This window comes from Leucopleurus acutus (assembly GCF_964270905.1).
Source record: "Leucopleurus acutus genome assembly, chromosome: 3".
Classification (NCBI taxonomy): domain Eukaryota; kingdom Metazoa; phylum Chordata; class Mammalia; order Artiodactyla; family Delphinidae; genus Leucopleurus; species Leucopleurus acutus.
In genome coordinates this window covers 18063234-18077648 of record NC_139145.1, presented here as the reverse complement: position 1 = coordinate 18077648, position 14415 = coordinate 18063234, and the positions used below count along the sequence as shown (strand labels likewise).

The 14415-nt window shown below is 43.3% G+C and overlaps 1 protein-coding gene across 1 annotated transcript in view; it reads left to right on the top strand.

Moving 5' to 3' along the window:
• The window catches only part of GFPT2 (glutamine-fructose-6-phosphate transaminase 2), a 45448-nt gene that overhangs the window by 9967 nt on the left and 21066 nt on the right, over nt 1-14415 (top strand). Inside the window, exons 2-7 of the mRNA XM_082837163.1 lie at nt 5426-5533; nt 6411-6509; nt 7008-7133; nt 9560-9618; nt 10286-10420; nt 12716-12777. Coding sequence (XP_082693289.1) covers nt 5426-5533; nt 6411-6509; nt 7008-7133; nt 9560-9618; nt 10286-10420; nt 12716-12777 — 589 coding nt within the window. The remainder of the gene's footprint in view (nt 1-5425; nt 5534-6410; nt 6510-7007; nt 7134-9559; nt 9619-10285; nt 10421-12715; nt 12778-14415) is intronic.

Below are 14415 nucleotides of genomic sequence, written 5' to 3'. Positions count from 1 at the left end.
GTGACCATATGTGCGTGAGTTTATCTCTGGGCTTTCTATCCTGTTCCATTGATCTATATTTCTGTTTTTGTGCCAGTACCATACTATCTTGATTACTGTAGCTTTGTAGTATAGTCTGAAGTCAGGGAGCCTGATTCCTCCAGCCCCATTTTTCGTTCTCAAGGTTGCTTTGGCTATTCAGGGTCTTTTGTGTTTCCAACTATCAAACTCTTAGAGGAGAACATAGGCAGAACACTCTGTGACATAAATCACAGCAAGATCCTTTTTGACCCACTTCCTAGAGAAATGGAAATAAAACAAAAATAAACAAATGGTACCTAATGAAACTTCAAAGCTTTTGCACAGCAAAGGAAACCATAAACAAGACCAAAAGACAACCCTCAGAATGGGAGAAAATATTTGCAAATGAAGCAACTGACAAAGGATTAATCGCCAAAATTTATAAGCAGCTCATGCAGTTCAATAACAAAAAAACAAACAACCCAATCCAAAAATGGGCAGAAGACCTAAATACACATTTCTCCAAAGAAGATATACAGACTGCCAACAAACACATGAAAGAATGCTCAACATCATTAATCATCAGAGAAATGCAAGTCAAAACTACAATGAGATATCATCTCACACCAGTCAGAATGGCCATCATCAAAAAATCTAGAAACAATAAATGCTGGAGAGGGTGTGGAGAAAAGGGAACACTCTTGCACTGCTGGTGGGAATGTGAATAGGTACAGCCACTATGGAGAACAGTATGGAGGTTCCTTAAAAAACTACAAATAGAACTACCATATGACCCAGCAATCCCACTACTGGGCATATACCCTGAGAAAACCATAATTCGAAAAGAGTCATGTACCAAAATGTTCATTGTAGCTCTATTTACAATAGCCAGGACATGGAAACAACCTAAGTGCCCATCATCGGATGAATGGATAAAAAAGATGTGGCACATATATACAATGGAATATTACTCAGCCATAAAAACAAACGAAATTGAGCTATTTGTAATGAGGTGGGTAGACCTAGAGTCTGTCATACAGAGTGAAGTAAGTCAGAAGGAGAAAGACAAATACCGTATGCTAACACATATATATGGAATTTAAGAAAAAAAAAGTGTCATGAAGAACCTAGGGGTAAGACAGGAATAAAGACACAGACCTACTAGAGAATGGACTTGAGGATATGGGGAGCGGGAAGGGTAAGCTGTGACAAAGCGAGAGAGTGGCATGGACATATATACACTACCAAACGTAATGTAGATAGCTAGTGGGAAGCAGCTGCATAGCACAGGGAGATCAGCTCGGTGCTTTGTGACCGCCTGGAGGGGTGGGATAGGGAGGGTGGGAGGGAGGGAGATGCAAGAGATATGGGAACATATGTATATGTATAACTGATTCACTTTGTTATAAAGCAGAAACTAACACACCATTGTAAAGCAATTATACTCCAATAAAGATGTAAAAAATAAATAAATAAAAAATAAAAAAATAAACATAGAAGTGAAGTTTGGCCCAGAGAACGGGGAATTGCAGGGGAGAATCGGCAAACATACAGCGCTCTTGTAAAAGAATTTCGGATTTGAAAGAGTTGGTGTTTTTCCTTTCAAAACATTTAAAATAATTTATGCATATATTTGTTTGATGACCACCTCTCATTCTGACTATAAGGATCATGTATGTTTTATTTTCCTTGATATTTGTAAGACCTAACAGAGTGAATGCCATGTAGGAAAAAGGCTCTAGATATTTTCAAAAGAATGAATAAGAGGATGAATTCTTGCCAAACAAATAAATAAAAAGAAGTTGAAGAACACAGTAGATTGTATATAAAACTGTATATTATTTTTTTAAGGCATAAAGCCAACAAAGAAGACAAGGCCACTGAACAAAATAGAATAAAAAAATATATATCTTTTATTCCATGCTTATGGGAGAAAAATAGACAATAATTTGACTTTTGGAAATATACATTGTCTCCACCCAGCCCACCCCACCAAAAGAAAAACAAGAGTTGGTGTATGGGCCTTTGTGTCATCTGCAATGCCTGTTAGCTCCCCTTTGTGAGGGTGCAGGTATAATTCTAGAATAATTCCCAAGGTGCCAGGAGAGTTTTGCAGTTTAAAAGACTACAAAAATGGTTTGTGAGTTGCTCCATCCTTCATATAGCCACCTCCCATAGCTATGTGCTCTTTACATTGACTGGAATTTGACCATATCCCTCCAGGGAACTTCCTGATTTTTTTGCAGAAAAATTAATGTTATAGAAAGTTTTACCTAAGCATAGATTATGGTGATGGCTACACAACTCTGTGAATATACTCAAAAACCATTGCATTGTACACTTTAAATGGGATAATATTATGGTATGTGACTTGTATCCCAATGAAGCTGTTAAAAAATTTACATTAAAAAGTAGCTGTCTTTTTTTTTATATATATGTAAGGTGACAAAAATACATCCTCTGACCAGAAGTGTTTAGGTTTGAAGCGTAGGGTAAATTGTGAGCTCTTGAAGCACAGATGCTAAGCTGGGGAAGCGCTTCTCACCTGACCTAGAAGACAAAAATAGCTGACCGCCAAAATTATCCTTGGCCATTTTTAAAAGAAAACATCTGTAACTGCTCAGAAACCACAGTGTGCGTGTTTTTAAATATAAACCCTGCCCCTTAATACTTGTGTGCAAATATATCCTGTGTACGGTAGCATACAGTACCTAAGAATGCAAAATATAATTTTTAGCACTGTATAATCTCATCGCCTATTTTTTGACTGTGTCTAGATTAATTTTAGAAAGTTAAATTTCTATGATGTGACCCTACTTACTGCTTAGGAGTATAATATTTGCTTTAATCATTTAATTTAAATCATTTAGATTAATCATTCATTCAAAAATACTATATTGACTTGAATATAACCTAGAGTCATTACAGATATTACAGAGATATGACATGTGGTTTGCTGTATAATCACGATCATCCCTTAGTTATCTGCAGGCAGGTTGCCCTCTCCAAGGTTTATATCTGGCAAATATTTTTCCCAGTTTTATTGAGATATAATTGATGTATAACATTGTATAAATTTAAGATATACAACATAATGATTTGTATATGTATATATGTATTGGTATATATTACATATGTATGTGTATATGTATATACATATTGCAAAATGATTACCCCAATAAGGTTAGTTAACATTCATCACCTCACGTAGTTAAAAGTTTTTCACTGTGATGAGAACTTTTAAGATCTACTCTCTTAGCAACTTTCAAATATACAATAGAATATTAACTATAGCCACCATGCTGTACATTACATCACCAGAATTTATCTTATAACTGGAAGTTTGTACCTTTTGACCACCTTCACTTAATTCGCTCACCTCTCATCCCCCATCTCTGGCAACCACCAATCTGATTTCTTTATCTATGAGTTAGTTTTTTGGTTAGATTCTATATAAAAGTGAGATCACAGTATTTGTCTTTCTCTGTCTGACTTATTTCACTTAGCGTATTGCCCTCAAGATTCGTCCATGTTGTCACAAACATCAGGATTTCCTCCTTTTTTATGGCTGGATGATATTCCATTAATATTACATATATAGGGCTTCCCTGGTGGCTCAGTGGTTAAGAATCTGCCTGCCAATGCAGGGCACATGGGTTTGAGCCCTGGTCCAGGAAGATCCCACATGCCGTGGAGCAACTAAGCCCATGTGCCACAACTACTGAGCCTGCACTCCAGAGCCCACGTGCTACAACTACTGAAGCCCGTGCGCCTAGAGCCCGTGCTCCACAACAAGAGAAGCCACTGCAATGAGAAGCCCGCAACCAAGAGTAGCCCGCACTCGCTACAACTAGAGAAAGCCCACGCACATTAACAAAGACCCAACACAGCCAAAAATAAATAAATAAAATTAATTAATTAATAAAAATAATACTACATATATATTCCATGGCTACTTTATCCATTTATCCATCAGTGGACACTTAAGTTGTTTCCATGTCTTGGCTATTGTAAATAATGCTGCAATGAACATGGGAGTGCAGGTACAGGTATCTGGAAATTTTAAAATTTTGCTGACCTTTCTGTCATACCAGAAAAATGTTGAGAAAATTTAAAAATAATAAAATTTAAAAATTAAAATTGAGAAAATAAACCTTCTTTTAACCCTATTCATCCCCGAGGCAGTGCTGCCCAGAGGTTAGTATCATTTAAGTCCTAAAATCAGGTCTCTTTGGTTCCACTCCTGACTCTGGCCCAGTTCCAGAAGGTAAGGGGAGGGTAATGGCAGGTCCAACCTCTAAGACTGCTTCAAGCTTTGATTGATACCTGTGTAGCAGTGCTTAGCCCAGTGCCTGGCATATAGTGAGTTCTCAATAAGATGAGTTCCTTTTCACGATCCATATTGTTGCTTCCCTGCTTAATACAGATTCATGGTCATTCTATCCACATACGTTTATTGAACAAGGACCATGTGCCAAGACGCCTGTGACCTTGTCAGGGGATGTAGATGTCTCAGGATGTAAGAGCAGGTGAACACTTCTGGCCAGGGCCTGGACAAGCCTGCCCTGGGAGGTGGGGTTGGAGCTGAACTTTGAGAAGGGAGGTTTTCCTGTGTAGGGCAAAAGGACAGAGGGGTAATGGGATGGGACACTCACAGAGCAGGATAGAGACAGACCAAGGGTCTGTAGTCTCAAGCAGGGAAGTGGAGGAGTTTGGAAAGAACCAAAATGATGACTGTTTCTTCCTATTTGGGAAAATATTATTTTAATATATGAATGCAGAAAATAAAGCCAAACAAAATCTTCTAGGCTGGTGGGCCTCCCTTGAAGATAAGGATTCTCTATGAGGCCAAGAGATGATTTTATGCTTGCTGTCGTAAAAGTAGTGCTTATTGATGGTAATAATCCAAGCAGTAGGGCCAAGTGGAAAGTGGAGCAAAGGCCCCAGCCCCTGTTCCTACCTGTCACAGGAGGCTGGGGTGACCTCCTTTTGACTCTTCTCAGGTGTGTTCTGTGCAAACCAAGGAGTACACATAGCGGGGACTTCCAGATGGCCCTAGGTGGTTGCTTTGTTTTGCTGATCTTTTCTGTTATAAATGTTGCCACAATGAAAGGCGTCTTCTTCGAGTATGTCCATAGGAGAAATTCTCCACAGTGGAATGGCAAGGCCATGGTGTGTGAGTGTGTTCTTCACATGCTTTGTGAGTCCTTTTGTCACTGCAGGAGGGCTGCATACAATGTCCTTCTAGAAGCAGGAAGGGAGTTCTGCTCTTCCATTATGTCTGGGGAAGGCCACACCTTCCTCTGCAGGCAGCCTGGAAGCCCTTCAGCGATGCGCCTCCACTGGTATCTGTTTCCCCAGAAGTGTTTTCTTCTAAACACGAACCAATTGTTTTATAAACATATGGTTTTCCCTCTTTTAACAGGAATCTTCGCCTACATGAACTACAGAGTCCCCCGGACAAGGAAGGAGATTTTTGAAACCCTCATCAAGGGACTGCAGCGGCTTGAGTATAGAGGCTATGACTCAGCAGGTAGGCTTTGCAGGCTGCTGCCATATAAACATAATACTTGTTCATTAAACAAATTTGAAAATTTCTATAGAAAAGTAGAAAGAAAAAACAAAGGTAAAAAAATATCCATCACAAGCACCCCCCATCAATATCTGTGTCCCTCCTGTGGTTGTCTGGGGTCTGGGGATGGTAGAGGTGTCATGCAGATATTTATTGTTTTATCTAATTATAATTATGCAATTCTGTAATTTTGTGTTCTTCTTCTTGCACTTACATTGTTTTTTTTCCATTATCCTAAACACTTCCTAACATAATCTTTCTAAGTGGCTGCACAGTCCTCCACTGGATGCCTATCTCAGTTTACTCCTTCATCCACATAACAGGTGGATATTTAGTCTGTTTCCCATTTTTAATTAAGCAGCCTTAGGAGAAAAAGGAGAGCCAGATAATTATATATTCCTATAAATTCTTAATAGAAAGCAAGTCAGATGAAAGATTGCAGGAACACTAGTGCAATGGAAACACCAGCTAAAGTAGCAGAATGCAAAGTGCACAAATGTCCTTAAATGAGCCCACTGCCTTTGGTGGCAGACGTGGTGGCACCTCTCCTGCAGGCAAACTCCGAGAATTACCCTGGTTAGAAGCCGGGGTGAGGCAGCCACAGCCTGGGTTCTAGGCACATGTTCCCTGATTGCTGGTTAGCACTGTCACAGTCACAGCCTCCTCTTTCCAAGTCAATATCCTAACACTGTCTAGTTCTCTTCTGGGTAGCAAGCCTGGGGAATAAGAACTAATAAATCCACAGTTCTGTATAGCCCTCACCCAGGGTCATTCCCTGTAATGAAGCATGGGAGACAAAACTTAAATTCCAGTACAAAAAATCATGTTTATGTTACAGGTGTGGCAATCGATGGAAATAATAACGAAGTCAAAGAAAGACATATCCAGCTAGTCAAGAAAAGAGGAAATGTCAAGGCTCTTGATGAAGAACTTTACAGTATGTGAAAGACATTCCAAGTCAGAGTAATAATTGCAGCCTGGATCACTTTAAAATCTTTAATTCCAACAGCACTGGAGACTAAAAATATTAACCTACCCAAGCATGGAAAAATAGGAGGGTTAAGTCCATGTTGCAAAACTGTTTCCCAGAATGTGGGATGGTTTATTTCAGGTGATGGTGTGCTGAGAATTTTTTTTTCAATATTTAGTACTTATGTATTTTAATGTTTCTGGCAAATGATACTGCTTTTCCATTTATGGTAGGGACCTGTAATTTTCTTTTTAAAGTAAGTTTATTTCAGTTAAGTGAGTTAGATTACTGATAAGTACTAACTAAAGCAAGGGTCTGGCAGAATTCTCCAGAATGGGGCCTTTGTGGTTGATGGTGGGATGTACTTTTGGTGTAGCTGATGTGTCTTCATGTAATGAAGTCACCTCATGTAACAGTACCATGTCAATGCTTAAAGTGCGGCAAACTTATTTTTCCTTCATCTAGAACAGGACAGCATGGACTTAAAAGTGGAGTTTGAGACCCACTTTGGCATTGCCCACACACGCTGGGCCACCCACGGGGTTCCCAATGCTGTCAACAGCCACCCACAGCGCTCAGACAAAGGCAACGGTATGTAGTATAGCCTTGCTCCCCTGTCCTAGTGGTTGTGCCTGGCCCTGACCTGTGCCAGGGTTGATCCACACCCACCAACAACTGGCTTCTCAGCATCCCTGTCTTCCCCGAGTATCCAAACTGTTGGCACTGGGCCCTAGAAAGGAGGCAAATTCAACCTGGACCCTGGTAGTGCTGACCCTGCAGGCATCCACAGGAAAACAGTGGCACTTCCCATGAATGCCTTTGGCTCTGGGGACCCAGCCTGAGTGGGACTTGGTGGTGTAAAGGGTTGAAGGCCTGGGCACTGCTCCTCAGTTAGGGACCAGAGTGTTCCAGAGGGCTGGGCACTTGAGGAAAGATTGGGGTTCCTTCCTCGTCCAGCTATACCCATCCCTGCCCCTGAAGAGAGTGGTCCTGAGCCAGGGCAGGTGGCAGTGCCGATCTTGTTTAACATCTGAGGTGCCTGCTCCAATCCTGGTCCCTGTAACGAGGGCCACCCAGTTCTCCCAATTCCCCCCTCACCATGTCTGCCCCAGCTCATGGGTCCACATCACTTGCCTGAGCCCCCAGGACAATTCTTTATGTGGTGGTTCTCTTACATGATGTCCCAGTCTCCTCTCATGGGGGAAGGACTGGTAGGTCTGGAGCTCCCACTGGTAGCTCTCAGGGACTCTGTGGTCAGCACCCAGGGGTGTCAGGCCTCTGGCAGTAGGACACATGGGCATATGAGATGGAGACTGGGCCTTCTAGTGGGTCTCCACTCTGGGTTGGGCCTGGGCAGGTCAGAAGCACCCATGACCCACACCTGGGCATGATGCGAGAGGGTGTCCGGTGGAGAGAGTGATTTCTGGAGTCAGCTGGGATCCTCCACCCCAAGCCGACTCCAGAATGTGGCATAATGCAGGTTCTTGCCAAGCCTCATATTAGAGTAAGAGTAGCTGTAGGGTATTTACTATTAGCTAAACACTTGACACGCCTCACTGCCATTAATTGTCTTGGAAGTCAGGCCACAGGAGAGAGCAGCACCTCCCTGGTCAGTGTCCTTTGCCCCTGTGGACACTGCAGTGCCTGGAGGCAGCTCACCCTGCCCGATTTGGAAAGGAAAGCCTCCCGGAGAGAACAGGAGGGCCCCATGCACTTCTCTCATCAGAGCAGCCAGAGATAGCACAGGGACCAGGCTATACATACACCTACATGGTCAGAGACTTGGGTAGTGAGGTTTCTTTGCTGGGGACCATTCCTTGCATCTGGTCCATGCCCTGAGCCATGAGACGCCCCACTACAGGATCAGGCACCCTGCACTCAGGAGGGGGACAATAGACCCCACGGTGCTGAGGACCTACGATATACATCCAGCCAAACCCCAAGCCAGATGCAGAGGCTGGTCCCTGGAGCAACAGTGTTGGCTGAGGTAACACACTGTACCGAGACCATGTGCCCTGAAATGTCGCCACCTCAACCTCAGCCTCCTGCCCACTGAGATGATAGGGTGAACCCCCGCTTCACTGCAGACAATGATTCTGTGTCCCCAAAGCAGCTAGGCTCCAAGGAGATTGCCCCCACACCCAAATTTGGAAATGCCTGCCATGACTCAGGATGAGTAATTGAAAATAAAACAACATGGGAAATAAGAAAAGATTTGTAAAATTTCTCCAACGACTTATCAGTGATATCTGAAGAGCATACTTTTTTTTTTTGCGGCACGCGGGCCTCTCACCGTTGTAGCCCCTCCCGCTGCGGAGCACAGGCTCCGGACCCGCAGGCCCAGCAGCCATGGCCCACAGGCCCAGCTGCTCCGCGGCATGTGGGATCTTCCCGGACCGGGGCACGAACCCGCATCCCCTGCATCGGCAGGCGGACTCTCAACCACTGTGCCACCAGGGAAGCCCAAAGCATACTTTTAAGGAAGACTTATACCCAGCAACTACACTGCATATGAAAATTACACAAAGAAGTTTTCACAAAGAAAACACAGATTCTAGGAAACAAATTAATGATGAGAAGTTAAGACAATAGGCTGAGATGAAAGAAAATGTGACAGGGTTAAGAAAATAATGTGAAGAAATAAAGTCACAATAGATATGAAAACAATGGAGAACGGGATGGTTGTGAAGACAGTTAATAGATAATGAAGGGTTAATCATCCCTTTTGACATAAATACCAAAGCCTATTTCATGCTACTGTAGGCCACAAGTCAGAGCTCAGTGCGTGGCCAGGTTGGTGGATGCTTTTTATCAAAAGAGAAATGTGTTATTTCCTTGGGTTTAAATTGCAGTCATGGCAGATGTCAGCTCTAATCCCTGTAAATGCAGTTTGCTTAACACAAGTGTCTGTATGAGCAGAGTTTGTAGGTTTCAAGCTGTCAAATTGTCTTTCTTCACATCTGACTTGAACTTCATTTCTTCATAGCATTTCTCTCTTGACTAAACTTTTCTTCCAGAATTCGTGGTCATCCATAATGGGATCATTACAAATTACAAAGACCTGAGGAAATTTCTGGTAAGATACTTCCCCTGGGTAACATCTAAGTCAAGTGGTATTGGTCTTTCCCAGAAACTTTCCAACCAGCTCATTTCCCTCCAGAAAAAAAGGCAGAAGCTGATTGAGGTCCACTCTTGGCCACGTCACCACATTAGACCCAAAACTCATCCCCAGCTCAGGCTCCTCCCCAGATCTTGCTGGAGGAGAGAGCAGGGCATTCTCATTTACCTCAAAGACCGTTGCAGAGTCAGAGCAGAATCAAAAGAACATGAACTTCTTTTTATTAAAGTATCTGCACTGAATAACATACCAACTCATACACCAAATGGAATGTGGGGTGGGAATGCAGGCGGCGAGAGTTTCAGGTATGAAGAGGTTGTGGTATTGGTTGGGAGGTGGGTGGATTTGACTCAATGTATTTGATCATTCTGATTGCTGTTATTTTGCAATGTCCAGATTAATGGCAAGGACAAGCTTCTGAGGCGGGATGATCTCAGGGAAGACTACAATGACTCAGCTGTGTTAGGCTGTGGGATTCAGGCAAACATTTCTCATCCCTTCCCCGTTTTCCTTGTTCTTGCCTTAAGTCACTCCAAGGACAAATCATAAGGGAGGAGAGGGAGCTGGCCAGGCCAGCATTGCACAACAACCATTATCTGACACTCTGTCCAACCAAATATTCCAGGAAAGCAAAGGCTATGAGTTTGAGTCAGAAACAGATACAGAGACCATCGCCAAGCTGATTAAATATGTGTTCGACAACAGAGAAACTGAGGACATTACATTTTCAACACTGGTTGAGAGAGTCATTCAGCAGTTGGTGAGTTACAAGTCTCACTTATCTAAATCATCCCTTCATTCCTTCAGTTTTTATAAACATTTATTAGGCAAACTTGCACCAAGTACCTGAGGATTAAAGATGGCTCATCTACAGTGCCTGGCCTTAAAATGTTACATCCTTGTAGAATTGGGAGAAGTTCTGAGGTTTTGGTAGTAAACATCAAATAGAAACTGCTTTGCTTTGTTTTAACATCTCTGAAATGGTGATAGGCCTTCTGATCTGTGGCTTCTACCAATGGTGTGTTGCACAAGGGACCTTGATTGTGGCAGTTCATGTTGTCATCTTATCAGTTGACTTGTGTGCATTGTTGACTTGTGTGCATACATACCCAAGATGAATTTAACTGATGTTGGAGACTTAGAATTGTAGTCTTTCCTCCTGTTTCAGTAAAGCAGTTATTTGTCATGTGGGAGAAATGCCCACAAGTCCTTACTGAGTGGAGTTAGAAGGAAGGAAGAGGCAATAAAGACAGCAGGTGAGGACTTTTGAGAAGTTTGGTTGTAGAAGAAGAAGGGTGCAAAGAAATGGCCCAGTGAAGGGAGAGGGTTGCAGTTCTGAGGCAGGATTGTATTTTTGTGGTAGGAGATATCAGATCATGTCTGTGTGCTGAAATGAATGATCCAGGTGGGAGAAAGAGATTGGTGATGTCCCGGAGGGCTGGACCCATGGAACAAGGTCCCTGCAAAGAGGCATATTGTGGAGGGATTGTCCAAGAGAGACACCTCGTTGGAGGAGGAGGTAGAGCAGACCCAGGCCCGCCATGGGATGGTGGAGGGAGGAGGAGAGGGCTCCAGACTTACTAGAATCCATCCTTCTGAGCATCAAAGCTGTCCAATAGCTCCCCTGAGATGGAGACAGCTTGGAGACTGTTCAGGGCCGAGAATCTAGAACATCTGGGGTCAGAGGCTGCTTTGGGTACAACACTGTGGTTTAAAATATATGACCCTTTGGTGTTTTCAGTCTTTTTTTAAAAGTAAGTCAAACCCTTTGCCCTATGACTCCCATTTTGGGGGACCTTAATTTAGAGGACATATTTATAAATAAAAGCCTGTCCCATAACTAATATACAGTAAACCAATATAGTTTTGCAGCATAGTACTTTCTCTTTTCCATTTGTAATTTTAAATTTTGGGAATGTCTCTCAATGATGGCACTTTTAAACTTCAGTGATTTATCTGAAGCAACACAGGGCTCTTTTTGGCAGAGAACGGGAAGAGTTTTTCTATTTAGTCCTACTTCATTGCTGACAAAACCAGCAGGGTGAATGTCAGGCTCCTCAGGTTCTGTCTAAAGCCCCTTCATTTTGGGCAGTTTGAAAGGCCCTAGGGACCTGGAGATGCTGGCCCTGGGGTCTCTCTGGTTGTGTTACTGAGTTGGCAAACTGGCCATAGCATTAGGCCATGAGGTCTGCCAAGTTTTCCAAACCTTGTAAATCCAGATTTATAGCTGGCTGTACATAAAGTCAAGTAGGGTCATGATTAGTACAGGATGGTCAGAATGTAGGAGAGAATTTTGCATTGAACTTTTAAATAGGAAGAGCGTTTGGAGTCTTGAGTTAGGAGAACTATATTGTAACTCTGGTTTGCACAAACCAACAAGCTGAGGCACAGAGCACAAATGGCAGTCGTTGCCATAGAAATAATTGTAACAACTCATACTTCTGATGTGTCTCTATATGTCAGGCACTGTTCTAAGCATTTAAAATGCATTAGCTCACAGAAGCCATACAAGGTAGGACTATTCTCATTTCCATTCACCATGAGACACAAAGAAGGCTGCAGTGATTGCCCAGTTAAGGGGTGGAGCCATGATTTGAACCCAGACACTAACGTGTGTTGAGCTAAACTTAGGTCGTGGATTAGCCCCTTTAATCCTCACAATTGCTCCCTGAGTAGGCACCATCCCTGAGGCCCAGGGCAGGACCCCTGACTATGGTTCTCATTTCCTGAGGTTCTAACTGCAGCAGTCCACCCAGGTCATCACAGAGCTGGGAACTGTTCCTTGTGGGCCTGGACAGGGAGGTTTATATTGCTTACAATGAAATCCACAAGTTCTGGTCTTTGATACTTGACTGTGGTACCGCCTGTTTCACTTTCCCCTCCTGACATCACCCTGCGCAAGCTGTCCTACATTCAGCACCCTGAGTGAGTGACCCCAGGACTGCCTGCAGTGAAGAGGCTCCCAGGGAGAGCTGTCTGGGGTAGTGGGCTGAGCTGCAGCAACCTAGCTTAGCCAGAGTAAGTTGTTCCTCACTCTCCTTTCCCGTCTTTTCAGGAAGGCGCATTTGCATTGGTTTTCAAGAGCATCCACTACCCCGGAGAAGCCGTGGCCACAAGGTGAGGCAGAACTCATTGACATTTCCAGTAACAAATAAAATAAAATCACTTAGCTTGAGGCACAAGGGCCTCTGGCAAAACAGAAGGTGCTCACTCTATCTAAGGGACAACTGTGGCTTAGCCACAGAGAATGTACCCCCAGCTCTGTGGCTGGAGCTTCTGATTTTTTTAAAGAGAAACTAGAAAGTTGGATTTTTATTTGAAATCTCTAGACCTTTTTTTAGAAATTGACAACAAATTCAAACTAAAAATAAAGTTGTATAGCAAGGGTAGGTCCAGGTTTCAGGTCAACTTCAGAGATTCCCTTTAGAAAAAGCATGCAAAATTATGAACATGAAATTAGGAACAAAAATGAATGTTGATTTGAATCCAGTAAAGAAGAGGCCTTGAAGGCCAAGAGCTCAAGCTTCATCACCTTCATGCCAGGTGTGATCCAGGAATCAGCTGAGAGGGCCTGGGTCAGCCCACATGTCCTTCTGTTAGAGCCCTGTGGCCCCCAGCAATGTGTGGATTCACATAAGTGGGCATGTGAGTGCCATCCTATAATTTTATATTCAGATGGGTGGATTATCCACCCATCTGTCCATCTGTCCATCCACTCATTTGTCTATCTACCCATTTATCTGTCCATCTATCTATCCATCTGTCTATCCATCCATCAATCAATCTGACCATCTATCTACCCATCTATCTATCCATCCATCCAACTAATATTTGTTGAGTATTTACTGTGTGCTGAGCCCTGGGGACCTAGTGACACCCAACCTGGTCCTACCCTTAAGGTAGCAGTCCCCAACATTTTTGGCACCAGGGACCAGTTTCATGGAAGACAGTTTTTCCACGGACCAGTGGCAGGGGGGATGGTTTCGGGATGATTCAAGCACATTACATTTATTGTGCATTTTATTTCTATTATTATTACATTGTAATATATAATGAAATAATTATACAACTCACCATAATGCAGAATCAGTGGGAGCCCTGAGCTTGTTTTCGCTTGCCAGTCACCAATAGTGTTTTTTTGTTTTGTTTTGTTTTTTTAAATTTATTTGTTTATTTATGGCTGTGTTGGGTCTTCGTTTCTGTGTGACCAATAGGATTTTGATATGAGTCTCTAGCAGTTGGTTTATTACAGTCTCTGTGCAGTCAAACCTCTCTGCTAATGATGATCTGTATTTGCAGCCACTCCCCAGCGCTAGCATCACTGCCTCAGCTCCACCTCAGATCATCAGGCATTAGATTCTCATAAGGAGCGGGCAACCTAGATCCCTCGCATGTGCAGTTCATAGTAGGGTTTGTGCTCCTATGAGAATCTAATGCCACTGCTGATCTGACAGGAGGCAGAGCTCAGGCAGTAATGCAAGCAGTGGGGAGCGGCTGTAAATATAGATGAAGCTTCGCTCACTTGCCCACCCACCACTCACCTCCTGCTCTGTGGCCTGGTTCCTAATAGGCTACGGATCGATACTGTGGCCCAGGGGTTGGGGACCCCTGACTTAAGGACTGGACAGTTGTGCAGGAGGACAGAGCAGGGCAGAAGATGATGATGCTCTGTGATGGGGGTTGGGAGGCAGTGCACGGGGGACCTAAGGGGAAGCAGGTGTCAGCCTGGGGAAGGCAGGCAGAGAAACCAGCGTG